This window comes from Paroedura picta, chromosome 3 (assembly GCF_049243985.1).
Source record: "Paroedura picta isolate Pp20150507F chromosome 3, Ppicta_v3.0, whole genome shotgun sequence".
Lineage (NCBI taxonomy): Eukaryota > Metazoa > Chordata > Lepidosauria > Squamata > Gekkonidae > Paroedura > Paroedura picta.
Genome location: NC_135371.1, coordinates 158,099,431 through 158,117,521, shown reverse-complemented (window position 1 = coordinate 158,117,521; position 18,091 = coordinate 158,099,431). Strand labels below are relative to the sequence as shown.

Sequence of the window (18,091 nt, the reverse complement as noted above, 5' to 3'; positions counted from 1 at the left end):
CTGTCGCTTGATTGTTATGATCGTTTGCACGCTGCCTCGAGTGATAAAAAAAAAATCCCCCCCCCCCCTCTCACGGGCCCGATTTTCGGCTGAATTTATTTGTAAAAAATAAAGGGACTATTTCAGCAAACGGGCTTTTCTGTGGTTTGTGCTTAGTGACTAAAGGTGAAGGACTGAAGCCAGGGAAGCCTCTAAACAGAAAGAGGCTCGCCGGTGCGTTTATCCCCGCTCGCTCGGAGAAAAAAAAATGGCGATCGCTTCGCCGGAAGTTTGGAGGAGAGAGCCAGGGGGAGGGACTTTGAAGAACCAGCAACAATGGTAACGCACAGGTCTTTAGCGCTACTGTTGCAGATTGGTTGCAGGAGTGCATCGCTATCCGGAGGGTGAATCCACTTTTCTGGATTCCCCTGAAAGCGCCACAACGAAGCGCTTTTTGCTGATTGGTTTCAGGATTGTTGCAGATTGTCTACGACGTCGTGGGTTATGGCAAATTAGTAGCGTTTCCAAATAGCAACCATTGTGCTACTTTGAAGCCGTGCGAAATGGCCCCTAGAATGTGAGTCCATCTGTCCTATACTTTGGAGAGCGGAGTGATTTCAGATGCCAAATTCTATCAGTGGGCAAATAACAATAGCAGGGGAATGCCAGTAGTAGGCGTGATTGGACGTGTGACACGCAGAGGAATAAAAACCTATCATTATCAGTTGCAATTCAGCAGTGTCTGAAAAAGGGAGGAGAGGATAGCTCAGGGGTAGTTAAACTGCGGCCTGAGCGAATGCTGGCAGGGGCTTCTGGGAATTGTAGTCCATGGACATCTGGAGGGCCGCAGTTTGACTACCCCTGGGATAGCTCTTCAACCCATTTAACCGGTACAGCTACCCTCAAAGAACTTTGGGAATTGTAGTTTTAGGAGGGTTTTGAGGGCACAAGCACACCGCCCTTTCAGTGTGTGTTGCCCGGTACTTGTCGTGAGCATCTTCAGCTGCAAAATTACATGGACTTATGCATAAGCCCCAATACGGCCTGTGGTATTCACTAGGACAAGGAGTGGGTGTATTCAAAGCATGAAATGTTGATGTACAGTTTGGTGCATCATGCAACTTAATGTAAATGCAACATGCACAAGTACGACAATAGAATCAGAGTCCAGTAGCACCTTTAAGACCAACAAAGATTTATTCAGGGTGTGAACTTTAGAGTGCAAGCACTCTTCGTCCGACTATGATCTCCTTACATGACAGGGAAGATACAGGAAAAATCAATTCTGTTACATCAGTAGACTGTGTCACAACCAAATACTGTTCACAACCAAGTACTGTTCCCCTATATGGCTGTATCCCAATGAAATCACTGCCATTTTTATCCACAATGCTGGCTTGCAGTGGTCCCATCTCCTGGTTGTTACATACTGATGCTGAAATGAAGCATCACGGTGAATGCAATCAATATTTCTATGCAAGCCTGAACTGCAACATAACTTTCCTTCCCCACTTTGGAAAGCGGAAAGAAGACTGATATAGACTTCCAAAGAAGTGCATAGGAGATAAGGAACCCCCCCCCCCAATATCTTCAGCTATGATTCCACGTGTGGGACATGAAGGAAATGCCAAGCATGGCGAGTCACAAGAACAGTTCATATGTCTTTCTTAATTTTTTTATGGTGGAGAACCCCCCTGAAATATTCTTCAAGCTTCGAGAAACCCCAGAAGCGGCACGATTGTGCAGAACATGGTTGGGAAGCACCCCCCCTCCAGGCCCATCTTTGACCCTTTTGGAAAGGGAGACGGGTCAAAGCGTTTAACAAATTTAAAATATAAATCTAAAAATTAATTAACTCCCACCCATTCGGGAAACCCTTCCAGGGCCGTCATGAAACCCTGGTTGAGAAAGCCTGCTCTAATTCATCAAAAAACCCCAGTGTTGCAAAAATACGCAAAGAGTAGGGCTTCTGCCATTTGTACCCTGGCACTCCTCGGAGAGAGATCTTGACCCCAGTTCCCCGGTCTCCAAAAGAGGGGGTGCCAAGGAGGAAGACTTTCATTACCTGCTGCTTCTATCACTACTATTTATTTATTTATTTATTTATTTATTTATTTAGGTGTGTATAAAACTTTGTTTTCTGCTTTGTGGAAAAAGAGAGAATTGGTTTTTATACCCTGTTTTTCACTAACCAAAGGAGTCTCAAAGTGGCTCAGAATCGCCTTCCCTTCCTCTCTCCACAACTGACACCCCGTTAGGTAGGTGGGGCTGAGAGGGCTCTGACAGGACTGCTCTTTGAGAACAGCCCTATCAGAGCTGTGACGAGCCCAAGGCCACCCAGCTGGCTGCATGAGGAAGAGTGTGGAATCAAACGTGGCTCACCAGATTAGGAGCCACCGCTTCTCCCTGAAAGACTGGCTGCTTGACTGGCTTCTTTGGGGCAGTCCGGTTTAAAGAGGCTGCCAAAAAGAGCTGAGCCACCTCTCGGTTGTTTTTAGTGGCTTGGCTGCTGTTCTCCTACCCACCCCTTGGTTTATTTGTTGGGGTCTATTAAACCCCCAAAATTCAGGATTTCTGAAAAAACCCGGATCTGAATACTCTACCAGTATTGGGCTCCGAGTGTTATGGGAATCCCACTTTTTTTTTAGTCCAATAGATTATTATTGTTGTTGTTGTTGTTGTTGTTATTAAGATTTATTTCCCGCCACTCCCCGTAGGCTTGTGGCAGGTCACAATAGTCTTATCCCCATTAAAATACCCATTAAAAGGCTTTAAAAACAATCCCAACATGGCGGAAGCTCTCATTATTCCTATCCCCTGCTATCAGAGCGGCAGGGAGGGTGGGGAGGGAGATCTGAACTGAATCTGAACTGAATAATACTGAGAGAAAAACCTGAATGCCCACAGTGCCAATGAACAACTGGTTCAAACTGTATCAGAGCCTGGACAACAATGAAGGTATCTTTTGGATCGGAAACTCTGTTTGAGACTTCAGAAGCTCAGGATCCAAATTTCGCAGACAGACTTTTGACTCCTTACCTTAAACCCTGCAACGGCCCCCGACTGTAGATCCGATTCAATGTTGCCTGGATCCAGGTAGGCGATACTCATGAGAAAGCCTGGCCCAGTGAAGGCCCAGAGTTTTCGAAAACTGAACCAGGGATGCTTTAAAAACAGAAAGGAAGACACAGAAATGGGGCATTAGATGTCTGTATTCTTATGTTTTTTGTGTGTGTGTTTTTTTAAGCAACACATGAACACACAAGATTAGCAGTTCACACAGAAAAGAAGATACACAGCCAGTTTAGGCCTAGGGGGACTTGTCGTGCTATAAATTGAAGAATTCCACAATGCAGCATCATACAATGTATGCGCAATAGTGCAGGAAGAATCCCTTCTTGAAAACAACGTACATCTGTGGCTTTCAAATGGTTTTTGAAAAAAAACTACGGTACATAATTCTTTGGAAGCGTAAAGCTTGCCTGAAGGACAGTTTCTGTGCCATTTATTAATCTTCCCCTGCACTCTGGAGCTGCAGGGGACTGTTGGGTCATGTTCTACAGTGCAGTCTCTGTTGACACGTAGAATCCACCAGACTTATGAAAACCGCCTCACGTCCTGCATAAATTGAGGAAGCTCCCTGGAACCAGTTCTGGTACCCATGCAGAACACAGTGGGTTGTAGATCAAGATGGGTAGCCCTGTTAGTCTGTCTGTAGCAGTAGAAAAGAGCCAGAGTCTTAAGGCAAAAGACCTTAAAGACCATCACACCTTGTGGCGCAAGATGAGTTTTCATGAGTCATTGCTCACTTTTTCAGAACTGGGGGATGTAGGCAGTGGATATTCTGCTAGCAGAACTTGCTGCATTATTGTATTATTGCTTAACACTGCGTAGTAGTTTCAGTAAAAAGGGGGACTACAGATAAAGTAAACAAATCTTTCCCTTGCCCCAGCAACACCTGGTGAAAATGCACTGCTGAGAATTGGGGACCCTTATAGGAAAAAAGGTCTATCATCCAGCAAGAATACCCATGGAATCTCGTTTTATCCTGTGGAAGATAATTCAAGGATACCTCGAGCAGACAAATTAGTGGGGGAAATGAACCCAGAAAGCAGACTGTTTGAGACGGATTGCCCTGGACTGATGAAATTAAACAGCTGGTTTTCCTGAAAGAAATATAGTACATTTAACTGATTCTAAGTCAGATGCAAATTTCAGCTCCTTAAAAAACACACACACTGTAACACTGAACTCTAGCCAGATACATGATAAATTCAAAAGAACACACATGTAAGCTCTCCAAATATAAAACTGCCAAAACTGGATAAAAGGGAAGGGGAAGCATCCATGTCTTCCCCGTGCAAACATTTATTTATTGTATTCATTTTATTATTCAACTTATATACCGCTATTCTCTGCCAAGCCAGCTCATAAAAACATAAAACATTAAAAATTAAACCCCACACAATAATACAGAAGAAGAAGAAGAAGAAGAAGAGAAGAAGAAGAGTTGGTTCTTATATGCCACTTTTCCCTACCCGGAGGCTCAAAGCGGCTTATAGTCACCTTCCCTTTCCTCTCCCCACAACAGACACCCTGTGGGGTGGGTGAGGCTGAGAGAGCCCTGATATCACTGCTCGGTCAGAACAGCTTTATCAGTGCCGTGGCGAGCCCAAGGTCACCCAGCTGGTTGCATGTGGGGGAGCGCAGAATCGAACCTGGCATGCCAGATTAGAAGTCCGCACTCCTAACCACTACACCAAACTGGCTCTCTTAATACAATTTGATACAGGCAACCATTTATCCCCTACTCCGTTCTGTATGAAACCAAATCTGTGTGTTTAGAATCAAAAAGTGGACGCTCCAGACTTATAAAATAATGTCCAGCCTAGGATAACACATCTGTTTAACACAGACAATTTCAGTTTGAATTCCACACTGCAGCCCTTTGGATGAAAGGGCTTTGTGGCCATTTCAGCATCAGCCAGGGAGATGCTTCACTAAGCAGCTAACTTTTTTAAAGGACAGGACCATAAGAACCGGCTCATCTAGTGTTTTCCTAAAGATGAAAGGGCAACCGTTTCTACAGAGCACAATTGTTCCCCGCCTACCAATCATTGCATCGACTAGTTTACCAAGGAAAATTACCGCTTACCGTTTCGCCCCAGGCAAGAAATAGGAAGGAGGACAAGTAGCACTGCAGGTCAAAGGAGGAATGCTGGATGTACACAGACATTGCATACAAGAAGGGGCCAGAAGTCTGAATTTCGAAATGACCAGTTCCAGGTTAGAAGGAAGCCTACCGAAAACCATCTTAGCAGACATTTCAAATAGCCGAGAACACACTGTGTTTCAGAACTGGAATTAGAAACTTTTTCTCTCTTTGCTGGTTTTGATTTCAGATCTGAAAAGGTTTTGCAGTGGGAGAGAGCTAGGAATACCTGCCCTCTGAATAACCCACTCGCTGTTCATCTACGTGAGTCACCAGTTTGGCCTTGGATCGGCACTGGAAGAAAATAACCCCCACAGCATGACTCATGTAGAAGTCCAGTAGGTAGCCTCCTCTGCGGGTGGCTTAATCTTGTTGGGATATGGAATGAGCCTCCCCCACGAGAAGCAAAGGAACAACTGAAGGACCCACCCAAAGTGGAGGATTATCACAAGGCAGCAAGGTCAGAACTCATGCAGGGATTCTGCAGGCAGCCTCCTGTGGGGGTGGATACTTTGGAATTCAAGGAACCTTTGAGTTCTTCCCACATACCAGATTATGGCATGGTGCTACCTCCCCCCTCCCCAATTTGGGAACTACTATCCTATTTAGAAAGCAGAGACATCACCCTGCCAACTAAAGTGTGTCTAGTCAAGGCTATGGTCTTCCCAGTTGCAATGTATGGCTGTGAAAGTTGGACCATAAGGAAGGCCGAGCGTCAAAGAATTGAGGCTTTTGAACTCTGGTGCTGGAGAAGACTCTTGCGAGTCCCTTGGACTGCAAGGCGAACAAACCGGTCAGTCCTAGAGGAGATCAGCCCGGACTGCTCCTTAAAAGGCCAGATCCTGAAGATGAAACTCAAATACTTCGGCCACCTCATGAGAAGGAAGGACTCCCTGGAGAAGAGCCTAATGCTGGGAGCGATTGAGGGCAAAAGAAGAAGGGGACGACAGAGAATGAGGCGGCTGGATGGAGTCACTGAAGCAGTCGGTGCCAACTTAAATGGACTCCAGGGAATGGTAGAGGACAGGAAGGCCTGGAGCAGGGGTAGTTCACTGGCAGGGGCTCATGGGAATTGAAGTCCATGGACATCTGGAGGGTGGCAATTTGACTATCCCCGGCCTGGAGGATCATTGTCCATGGGGTCGCGATGGGTCGGACACGACTTTGCACCTAACAACAGCAACAACAACAACTCTATTTAGAGGCACCCCCTACCGCCAAAGGTGAAAAGCCACAAACCAGAAGCGATTGTCGGAGATAGTCCCACTAACCTTTTCATCTTCAGGGATAGGGATCTTCTGATCAAAGTAGGTGGTAAATTCATCTGTGGAGTCTGAAGCCTGGGGTGGTGCATTGCTGTAATCTGCATTGCTGTAAACCGTGGTCACTGACTCTCCCGTCGTGTCTTCTGCGAAAGATCGGCAACAGAGGTTTTGAGAAAGAGTGTGGAAGGCAAGGAGAAAGATACGGTGCACGGTGTCGGATCATGCTGTAGCAAGCCTAACACAAAATTCATATTTTTATCTTTTAAGTTCAGGACCAATGCCAATCACAGGGCTTGGCAAACTCTTAGCAGACGGGGTGTAGCACGTAGACCTGTGCGACACAGAAAGAAATTGCAGACCAGGTCTCGGTCCCGGTGACCTGCAACTAAGTGCCACCAACGTGACCCAACGTACAGGACGGCATCAAGACAGAGTAGATAAATATGCGATAAATAAATAAGGCTTTGCATAATAAGAATACCATCAATATGGTTCATCAGGACAACATCACCTTCTTTCTTGGAAGGAAAAGCAAGTTACATAAAGGGCTTGGGATCTCTTAGTCATCATAGGTGTCAACATACTTAGCAGAACTTGGGAATCTCCACCTATGACAAGTACAAAAGTTAGCCAAACCTGTGAGTGGCCTCCATGTTTTTCTAGATTAGATGCAATGTTTAAATGATTGCAATATTATCCCCTTTGCAATAATGTGCTGATGGCACTTCACCACCCCTGAATCCCCTTGTCTGACTACTTTTTCTAGACTTCTCCATAAAAAGGACCCCAAGTGAGAAAGCCTTTGCTGCATTCTGAAGGAGTGGCCAGCAGCATGCAAAAAAGATTATCCTGGGATAAAGTTTTATTAGTCTATAACGCAGGGGGACCCCATTCTGTTTGAGTCTGCTAACACATTTGGAATTGTGACACAGCACGGTGGGCACAGAAACAAAATGGCTGCTGAAAGAGGCGGAGCCAGCCACCAAAATGATTGCCACAGCAACACAGCTGCTGCCAAAGCAAAAATCTACCCAATCAAATCTCCACTCATTAATGACAAGCCTTGCTGGACAAAAGCCCTACCTGGCCATACCTATTCCCTAAAAACACACGGCAGGTGCCCCAAAAGGAATCAACAGGTGCCACAGGCGGTTCACAGGCACCACCTTGGGGGCCACTGCTTTAAGGTACCACAAGACGCCTGTTGACATCAGGATTCTAGGGATGCAAATTACCACAAGTCTACCCCTCAACATGAGCCTCTTGTGGCGCAGAGTGGTAAGGCAGCCGTCTGAAAGCTTTGCCCATAAGGCTGGGAGTTCAATCCCAGCAGCCGGCTCAAGGTTGACTCAGCCTTCCATCCTTCCGAGGTCGGTAAAATGAGTACCCAGCTTGCTGGGGGGTAAACGGTAATGACTGGGGAAGGCACTGGCAAACCACCCCGTATTGAGTCTGCCATGAAAACGCTAGAGGGCGTCACCCCAAGGGTCAGACATGACTCGGTGCTTGCACAGGGGATACCTTTACCTTTACCTTTACCCCTCAACAGTGAGCCAGGATTCTGCTTAAAACTTTCAAAGTCCGTACGGTGTTTACAAGTGTCATTCCTGTTAAGGAAGCTTGCTCCTCATTCACCAACTGCTCCACGTGGATATGCAAAAAGGAAGCCAGGGTGCTTCCAGAAAAGAATGGTGAAGCCTGGCAGACATTCAGAGGCCACATTTATATTTCGACTCCCCCCACCCCCTCCATGCGATTTCAAACAATGCCAACAGCTGTACTGGGTGGGCGATACCATAAAACACCAAAAGATCAATGCTTCTGTATTTGTGGAGCTTTAGTTCTGGAGGATCTCCCATATTACATTCTCACTTGCCCATTGTATACAGATCCTAGGGATCTTTCTTGCTGGCCTACTAGATGGGCTAAATGATAAATCCGACCAGGAAAAACTTGTGTTTTTGTTAGCAGATACTAATTCATTTGTTTCTAACAAAATGTCATTATTTGCCCTTGCAGCAAAGAAAATAAGGGACAGAGTGGTGCTGCAGAGAGCAAGTACCTAGAGGAGCTATAGGATAGGCGGACATATGTAGTCTGGAAATGTTTTTATGATGTTAAGTGATTGTTGTCTGAGATTGCACATTCTTTTTATTACTGATTTGAAATGTTTTAAATCCTTTTATATTTTCCTTTTGTATTGTAATGGCCTATGGCTACATGCAATCAAATCTGACTTGACTCCCCCCACCCCAAATGCTAGAAATCCTGAGCTTGGACACGCTTTATATGTCCTTCTCTCTGCTGACTTGGAGCATGAAAGCCAAGCTGAGGTCAGTTGGATTTCTTGCTCCCAGGGAGAGAGATTTATTTGACCCTTGCTGAATGGGGAGGGGAGTGGCTGGTATTTTTTTATTCCCCATTTTGTTGTTATTATTTCGCCATGTTGTATTTATATTAATGGGATATTTTAGGGGATTTTATTGTATTTTGTCGATCTTGTAAACCACTGCGAGACATTTGAGAGCGCCGTTATAGAAGCACAAAATTAAAGTAAGAATTCCTTCTCAGAAAGTGTCCCTTTCCTTCCCCATTTGCTGGCTTTGCCAGTCCAGGTAGACATTGCTACCTGGAAGCATGGACTACGTATTTTGGAGGAAACCTGTGGAGTTCTTCAAGCCCTGCTAGTTCTCATGGCCAATAGGGACTGTGGCTAGCTTAGTACTCTACAGATGACTGCACACCCCAGGACTGAACTGAAGCAGGAAGGCCTTTTGAAAAACTTTCTGGACTCCTTGATGCATGCTGAATCACCTACCATACCTAGAGCCTGAGAGACTGCCATGTGGATGCAAAGCTTTAATGCAGAAGAAGAAGAAGAGTTGGTACTTATATGCCGCTTTCCCTTACCCGAAGGAGGCTCAAAGCGGCTTACAATCGCCTTCCCTTTCCTCTCCCCACAACAGACACCCTGTGAGGTGGGTGAGGCTGAGAGAGCCCTGATATCACTGCCCGGTCAGAGCAGTTTTCTCAGTGCCATGGCGAGCCCAAGGTCACCCAGCTGGCTGCATGTGGGGGAGCGCAGAATCGAACCTGGCAGGCCAGATTAGAAGTCGGCACTCCTAACCACTACACCAAACTGCAGCATGGTCTACTTGAAGAGCAGCAAACTGTGGCTTTCCAGAGGACCCTGCACTACAGCATGGCAGGGGCTCATGGTAATTGTAGTCGAAAGGCATCTGGAGAGCCACAGTTTGGCCACCCCTGTTCTATAATATAAGGGAAGAAGACTGAAGCTTCTCCTTTCTAGCTATCTTTCTGGAATCAGAACTTCCTCTTCCTGACCAAGTGGTTATGGAAAACCGTTTGCTCTGTCCTGTTCCTTCTACGTGCCCCAAATCTTATCGCCACTTTTTTTAAAAACTCCGGACATCAAACATTTCCTTTCTTCCGAGCTCTCTGGTGAACTGTGTACTTTGTCCACTACTCCAGGGGTAGTTAACCTGTGGTCCTCCAGATGTCCATGGACTACAATTCCCATGAGCCCCTGCCAGCGTTTGCTGGCAGGGGCTCGTGGGAATTGTAGTCCATGAACATCTGGAGGGCCACAGGTTGACTACCCCTGCACTACTCGTCTCACAAAGATTTGGGCTGACTCCATTCTTTGCATGCAAGTGCCAATGAGTTATTCCAACAATCTTTGTGCAAAGGATGTTGTCTTCCTGCTCAGGCTGTGAGTGTCTCCTTGGCACCTAGGAAACAGAGCACTCTCCGATCCGATTGCTGATCTCTGTGCATTGGTACAATTCTTTTACATTTGGCAACTGAATCCTGCCGCTTTCGTTTCTACCCACAACGATTTGGAAGATGATGTGGCACACCTGGTACATTCCAATCCTGCACTTCATCCAAAAACCTCCGAACAGCATATCCCGGTCTCCCTCCGCTTGATCTTCACGGCAACCCTGTACAAGCTAGGCTCGGGGAGAGATGGCTCGGACCAAGCCAGCGTAGAGCAGTGGCTAGAGTGTCAGGCTCGAATCTGGAAGGCCCAGATTTAAATCCAGCTTCTGCCATTGAAACTCCCTAGGTACCTTTGAGCCAGCCACAGACTCTCAGCCTAACCTGCTTCACACAATTGTTGTGAGGATAAAATGGAGAAGAGAACAATGTAAGGGACTTGGGAGTCCCCACTGGGCGGAAAGGAGGGGTAATTTAAAGTGATTTAAAAGGTTTTTAAGAAGATCAGCCAGAGAGCTTCACAGCCGCTTAAGAACCTCCCTGCTACAGGTGCGACACTCTAACCAGTACACCTGTTCACAATGCATTGAGCCAAACCTCAAGACACAGCCTGTTTTCAGTCCAGTCCAACTAATCACCTTTCCCTCCACCTAGCAAGCAGGAGCACTGCGGAGGCACAACTTCGCAGGTGGAATTCAGAACAATCTTCCTTCAAATTGTTTTAAACAAGTGCAAAGGACACAAGCGTATCCTGAAATATCATCCTACAGCCTACCTCCTGGCAACCCCAGGCCCTTTAAAAGGGGGAAATGCCCCCGCTCCGATTGTACTTACTCTTGTACTCGCTCCTGAGCTCTCGCCCTGGCATGGCGCGGCTGCTTCCAGGGACAAAAAACAGCCGAGCTCAACTTCAACCTGCCTCCTGAGATGAGGATAAGTGGCCCATTTATAGTTCGAAGCAGGAGCAGTAAAACAAATTAACCCAATCTTTTTTTTTTGGAGGAGAGAGAGAGAGAGAGACAAACACACAGAGTTTCCTGTTGCAACATTAAAGTTGGTTTCTCCTCCTCCACCTTCCCCGCCTCCCCAATAAGAGGAGATGCCACTCCGTGGATCTGTTTACACAGGGGATTTAAAGCAACAGCCGGGTTGTACAATTTGGGGGAAGCCCCACAAAGCCACCACCGGAAGAAATCTACCTGCCGCATGCACGGTAAAAACAAAAGAACTCATCTTACCTAGCTAAGGGAAAGAAAGCTGGAGAAATCTAAGGAGCCGTGTGAAGCTTTGCCGACTCAACCTGATCCCGAGAGCTTCCCAGAAGCTGCATTCTGAAAATTGGCTTCCTGACAAAAAACCTTAAAGGACTGAAAGGCTTTGGCAGGCAGTGAGAGTCTGGAATGTCCTCTCGAAGGTACGTAGGCTGCACAGCAAATATAAGTCACTGAGGAAGTATTCTGCTCGGGGGGCGGGAGGGGAGGACCAGAGGATCTTGAGCTGATTCTGTTCAGTCCTAACCTGACTAAGGTCTTGTATCAAGTCAGCGTGGGGGAAGACTTCAAACCTGGCACTTCTGGGCTAGAGGCTGGAGATTCTGCCAACCTCACCTGAGTGATAATACAATGCAGAAGTCATACGTTCAAGGTTTGGGTATTGGCCTTTAAGGACATTTGCGGTCTGGGCCCAGTGTACTTAAGGGACCATCTTTCTCCCTATCCCCCCTGCAGGGGTGTTCACTCTGTGGGCAGAAACAGGATGGTGATCCCCGGCCCATGGAAAATTCACCTGGCCCTGGCCCTTGCCTGGTGGAATGAGCTCCCAGAAGAGCTGAGGGCCCTGCTAGAACTGTTGCAGTTCCGCTAGGCCTGCAAGATGGAGCTCTTCCGTCAGGCCTTTTTTGCCCCTCCTGTAAAAGTGCTCCCTCCAAACAATATCTTTTGAATAACATCTTCCCTGGGGTCCAAGTAGGTTCAGTGGTGAGCAGGGAGGAAAGGGGAGGTTGGTTAATTTGCTAGGGCTGGGACTATGATTGGGGTTTTATGTTGTTTTTATTGTAAAACTGCTTTTATCTGTTGTTAGTCGCTGGGAGAGGCAACCTAAAAAAAGAAATAGGAGAAGGAGGAGGAGTGAAGAAGAATTAGCTGCAGTTATCACCAAGATCCGTGCTGGCCTAGTTTACACCTCTCTTTGGCCCATTTAAGGTGGTGAGTCTAGAAAGCCCCCAATGCAGGCATGCCCATTAAAAACATTCTGGTTCTATCACCAAACCTTCATCACATGCCTCATTTTGAAAGCTTCCATGTTTCACTTACGCCTGGTCCCTCTGGTGAGTGATGGGACAAGAGATCCCACAGAGATGACAAATGCTGTTTATATATTTGGAAAGTTACTATGTCAGCATTCCAAGACACCTGCTCAAGGTAACTCACAAAACGTACGTCATAAATGAAGTATCTTTCAGACCAGCAAAGTTTTATTCAAGGTATAGCCTTCTGTGTGCATGCGCATACCTTAAATAAAACTCCACTGGTCTTAAAGGTGCCCCTGGACTCAAACTTTGTTCTGATGCTTCTGGCCAACACGGTGACCCAACAGACATAAATGCTGCTAAAACCCAACATTTCAAAAGCTGCAGAAGCATAAAATATGGAACTAAAAATGGAGCTTAAAAGATTTCTCAGGCTAAAAAAGAGGTTGGGGGTGGGGGTGATCAAGACCCCCCCGCCCCGAGAGGGCAAAGCCCAGTGCTGCTTACAAAGATCGCACAGCTTGCATGCTAGTGACAGAGATATGGGTTTTCTGTAAAGGAGAAGGGCCCTTTCTTCCTCCTGAAAGAGACCTCACCTATTCTCTTCTTGATGGCCCTGGAAGGGTTTCTTGAACAGGCGGGAGTTCATTAATTTTTAATATATTTTTTTAAATTTGTTAAACATTTATTGGGTGATATGACCATATTTGTTGTTGTTGTTGTTAGGTGCGAAGTCGTGTCTGACCCCATGGACAATGTTCCTCCAGGCCTTCCTGTCCTCTACCATTCCCCAGAGTCCATTTAAGTTTGCTCCTACTGCTTCAGTGACTCTATCCAGCCACCTCATTCTCTGTTGTCCCCTTCTTCTTTTGCCCTGGATCACTCCCAGCATTAGGCTCTTCTCCAGGGAGTCCTTCCTTCTCATGAGGTGGCCAAAGTTTCATCTTCAGGATCTGGCCTTCTAAGGAGCAGGCAGGGCTGATCTCCTCTAGGACTGACCGGTTTGTTTGCCTTGCAGTCCAAGGGACTCGCAAGAGTCTTCTCCAGCACCAGAGTTCAAAAGCCTCAATTCTTTGACGCTCGGCCTTCTTTATGGTCCAACTTTCACAGCCATACATTGCAACTGGGAATACCATACGCACTTTTGTTGGCAGGGTGATGTCTCTGCTTTTTAGGATGCTGTCTAGATTCGCCATAGCTTTCCTCCCCAGGAGGAAATCTTTTAATTTCTTTGCTGCAGTCCCCATCTGCAGTGATCTTGGAGCCCAGGAAAATATAATCTGTCACTATCTCCATTTCTTCCCCATCTATTTGCCAGGAATTGAGAGGGCTGGATGCCATGATCTTTGTTTTCTTGAGGTTTGACTTTCAAGCCAACTTTTGCACTCTCCTCCTTCACCCGCATCAACAGGCCATATATGGTCATGACAACCTGCACCCCTCCCTAAATGGCCAATGATGGACCTGGATGTGGTGGGAAGGGGAGGGGCCCTGGATGGAGGGGCCCCACAGTTATGCTTCCCAACCATATTCTGCACAATCATGCCACTTCTGGGGTTTGTTTTGAAACCTGATTAATGTTTTAGGGTTTTTAAGTGGTAAAAAAAGTTGAGAAAGGCTGGTCTACTTAGATTGGCAGCAGCTCCCCAGGGCCTTTCACAACCCCTGAGACCTAATCTTTGTACCAGGGGATGCCAGAGATAGAACCTGGGACCTTCTGCATGCCAAGGAGACGCTCTACCACTTAGCTGTGGCCCTTCATTGTTCGATACAAGGAAGTCCCGTGTGCATAACATAAAGATAGAATGAACAGAGTCCTGTCTTGTTCTACTTTTGCTAGCAGCTGAAACTCAAAAAGCCAACTCCTGCCACAAAAAACAAAAGGCAAAGACCTTGAGAAAGCAACACAGTTTATGGTGGCAAGATTCCTAACTGCTTATGATTCAAGACACACAGAAAAGTGCTTCATTACAATTATAATGAAATATTTATGGTCTCTCTAAGTTTTACAGGCTCTTCCAGGTTATCTCGTGGAACACTGCAGGGTGGTTTAACAGGCTGGCTGATAAAAGTCTTGAAGTCTCTTCACACCAAAGAGAGACTTGGGATACGGAGGTTCAGTGGCAAAGGTTCAACATCCTAGTCTAACTCAACTTGTTCTTCCCTCTCAAAGATGAAACGGCATGTCGAACGGGATCTTCAGTTTTGTCTCTCTTCCCTCTTTTCCAGGCTATTGTAGTAGCCCAACCACTTTGTATAAATGTTTCTATACCATCAAAAAGTTTCAACGGTCTTGAGGTCAGGATTTAGAAACCAGAAAGCTAAATAAGTTAGCTATGTGACCTCTACCTTGCTGTATCTCCAAGGTGTTTAAGGGCTGCATCCATGGATTTCTCCTTCCTCATTATATTCCGTACAACAATTCTGTGGGGTCGAGGTCAGCTGACACAACTGGCCCAAGGTTACCCAGAGGACTTCATGGCAGAGCAGGGACTCCAGAAGGGAGGAAGGGGAGAGCAGACTGAAGTTGAGATCTGTTTCATCATACTCCCACAATGTTTCCAGACATGAAAGAACAACGGAGCGCCTGTGTTAGGGATTGTTTGTTGATAATCTCAAATGGCTGCAGCAAAGCTATTTATTTTTGCAGCCTTTTGTTTTTTGAAAAATTGGGGTGCTGGTCTGGTTATTGTTAAGTCTAAACCAGAGTCCTCTTTGCGGTGGGGCTCCAGTTTTCCTGAATGGCCCTCCTCAGTAGGTCAGGCAGGCCCCCATATGTCAGGCAGAGTTATTCAGAAGAGACTCTTGAAATGAGTTGATAGCTAAGGATGGTATCCTGCATGGTGATTCTGTGAAGTAGTTCAAATGTATTTCTTAATATTGTTTGATTCCATTTGCATTAAAAGGCATCATGTAACTCTCCTTTGAGTCCATTAGGAGAAAGACAAATCAAATATGCCACAAATAAATAAAAATTCTTGCTTTTTATCAGCTTGCTGTAATGGTTAAAAACAGCAGCTTCTAATCTGGTGAGCCGGGTTTGATTCCCCACTCCTCCACATGCAGCCAGCTGGGTGACCTTATTTATTTATTTTACATTTAGTCACTGCCCTGATGGTGCTGTTCTTACAGAGCAGTCCTATCAGAGCTCTCTCAGCCCCACCCACTCACAGGGTGTCTGTTGTGGGGAGAAGAAGGAGACAGGGTAGTGAAAAGTGGGGTATATAAACCAACTTTTCTTCTTCTTCTCAAATGACAACCCTCTTTAAGTATTTGAAAGGTTGTCACTTGGAGGAGGGCAGGATGCTGTTCCCATTGGCTGCAGAGGAGAGGACATGCAGTAATGGATTTAAACTACAAGTACAACGATATAGGCTAGATATCAGGGAAAAAAATTTCACAGTTAGAGTAGTTCAGCAGTGGAATAGGCTGCCTAAGGAGGTGGTGAACTCCCCCTCACTGGCAGTCTTCAAGCAAAGATTGGATACATACTTTTCTTGGATGCTTTAGGATGCTTTGGGCTGATCCTGCGTTGAACAGGGGGTTGGACTAGATGGCCTGTATGGCCCCTTCCAACTCTATGATTCTGTGAACTGGGGAAATGGCTGCCATTTTGACTGTGGGTCAGATTCCATCTGTGCAATTCCCCACCCCTCCCACACTCCAATCCGGGGTGTAAGGGCTAGACCGGCCAGTGCCAGCACTGGAAAACCAACAGCTTGATGAATATGCCAATAACCTGCCACTTTTTCCCTAGCAGTTACTTGAGAATGGGGGCCCTGGCCTGGAATGCCCAGGCAAGCTCGCAGGATCGACCCTGAAGCTAAGCAGGGTTGACCCTGACCGGTGCTCTGATGGCAGGCCTCCAAGGAGCAAAAGGAAGCACTTCATTCAGTGAGTACTGAATTTCTGGAACTCACTGGCAGTCTTCAAGCAAAGGTTGGATACACACTTTTCTTGGATGGTTTAGGATGCTTTGGGCTGATCCTGTGTTGAGCCGGGGGTTGGACTAGATGGCCTGTATGGCCCCTTCCAACTCTATGATTCTATGCTTCTATGAAATAGATGAATGGGTCAGTTGTAGTATTACAGTAGATTAATAAGCAGGTGTTGGAAAGGAGGAGGTATTAATGATCTGTGCTAGGCATTGGACTGCTTGTCTTTGATGCGTGAAAAGACAAATCACAACAGATTAATAGTAGTCAGTTATCTGGGTTGGTCTTCCTATCAGAAGAGAGACAGGACTGTCTGATGGCCTTTATTCTTTTAGGGAAAATGGGCTTGTCTCAGACGAACTTATGCCATAGCAAACAGTTTAGCCACGCTGTCTGTCTGGCCACCCCATATGCTGTTATTGCAGGGAGAAAGTATGTTTTACCCTCCCATTCTGAAGTATTTGATGAATGACAGGTGGGCTCTCATTCCCCACTTGCTGTCCCCACTTCCCTACTTGCCGTCCAATCAGTAACAGGATTAATGTTTCATGCTCCCGCAAGTAATCAGAAAGGGCAAGCAGTAAATTTGGGAGTGGCAGTATAGAAGTCAAAATATAAACAAACAAACAAATAAATGTTCAGCCCATGGTTGGATGATTATGGGCATTTCTTCCCTATTTGCCCACAAAAATATACAAAACACAAGCAAGTGAAAATAGCAATGTTACCATATAATGCTTCCCGGTCCTTTCCAGGTGTCATGGTGGGATCTCTCTGGCTGGAATCCAAATCCTTAGAAAAGGTCACGCAAACTGCAAGACAGCAAAGGAATAAAATCAGGGCCAGATGGCATGAGACACGGTAGCAATAACATGGCCCTGATACAGACCTGCTCCGTCCTTTTATTTTTTCTCTTCCTTTTCCTAGAAAGCTGAGATGGAAGGAAATGGACATAATCTGTCGCTAAGCATAAAGGAACAGTGGCGGAATGGAAAGAGAGATCGATTGGAGAATTGAGTGTCACATTTAGAGATGGAGGAGGATGAAGAGATGGTTGTCATCAGTCTGAACAGAGAAGGATGCTGGAGCACATAAGATATCTGGACCAAGACATTGACCAAGACCAGAAAGGTAAGTCTATGGATCTCCCAGGAGAGCCAACATCAAACCTCTGGAATCAGAATCACAGAACAATCTCCCATCCTATGACAAACCCACTCACTTGTCAGGCTCATCCCCACCATACATCACAAGCAGGAATGAAGTCAGCAGCCAGCAACAGGATGTCCACAGGGCAGGTAACAGTTCTTGCCTTGTCTTATTTGCTCAATTTATTTAGGCCACGTAGCAAGCAGCAGAAGAACTGCATTTGCAGGGTGCCCTTTCTAATTGGCACTTTGCCAGCATTGCATTAGGAAACAAGCAGCGGGTTTCTTGAACCTAATTTACAGGAACAAGAGGCAGGTATAGGAATAAGGGAACCAACACATGGATCCAGCACATGAACTCACACAGGGAGGGGAGAGAAGAGGGGAGAATCTCCACTCAGGAACATGCATGCAACATACAAAGTGGAACTCTTTAAGAACAGGAATTCCTCACTCTTAACGACTGGCTCAACCATGGATCGCCAGGTTGTTGGTATAGTGTCGTTCCTTGGGGAATATATGCAAGCAGATTGTCCCTGAAGTACACAGGACCCTGCCTGTGT

General features: G+C 46.2%; 1 protein-coding gene and 1 long non-coding RNA gene across 7 annotated transcripts in view; one reads left to right on the top strand and one right to left on the bottom strand.

Moving 5' to 3' along the window:
- Positions 1-18,091, bottom strand: part of SLC11A2 (solute carrier family 11 member 2) — a 70,088-nt gene that overhangs the window by 37,809 nt on the left and 14,188 nt on the right. For 5 of the 6 annotated variants that reach the window (XR_013229585.1, XM_077328928.1, XM_077328932.1 and 2 more), the window contains 3 exons: positions 17,109-17,192; positions 6,463-6,599; positions 3,019-3,144 (listed from right to left, as the gene is read on the bottom strand). Coding sequence is in view for 5 of the 6 variants with exons in the window: in XM_077328928.1 (XP_077185043.1) it covers positions 3,019-3,144; positions 6,463-6,599; positions 17,109-17,192 (347 nt within the window). In the remaining variant the exon portion in view is untranslated. Of the gene's footprint in view, positions 1-3,018; positions 3,145-6,462; positions 6,600-11,031; positions 11,198-17,108; positions 17,193-18,091 lie in introns of those variants that run through there. The other variant, XM_077328933.1, reaches the window with a different exon arrangement.
- LOC143833304 (uncharacterized) overlaps positions 11,210-18,091 on the top strand; it is a 19,934-nt gene continuing 13,052 nt past the window's right edge. Inside the window, exons 1-2 of the long non-coding RNA XR_013229586.1 lie at positions 11,210-11,611; positions 17,308-17,511. This is a non-coding gene — a long non-coding RNA (uncharacterized LOC143833304). The remainder of the gene's footprint in view (positions 11,612-17,307; positions 17,512-18,091) is intronic.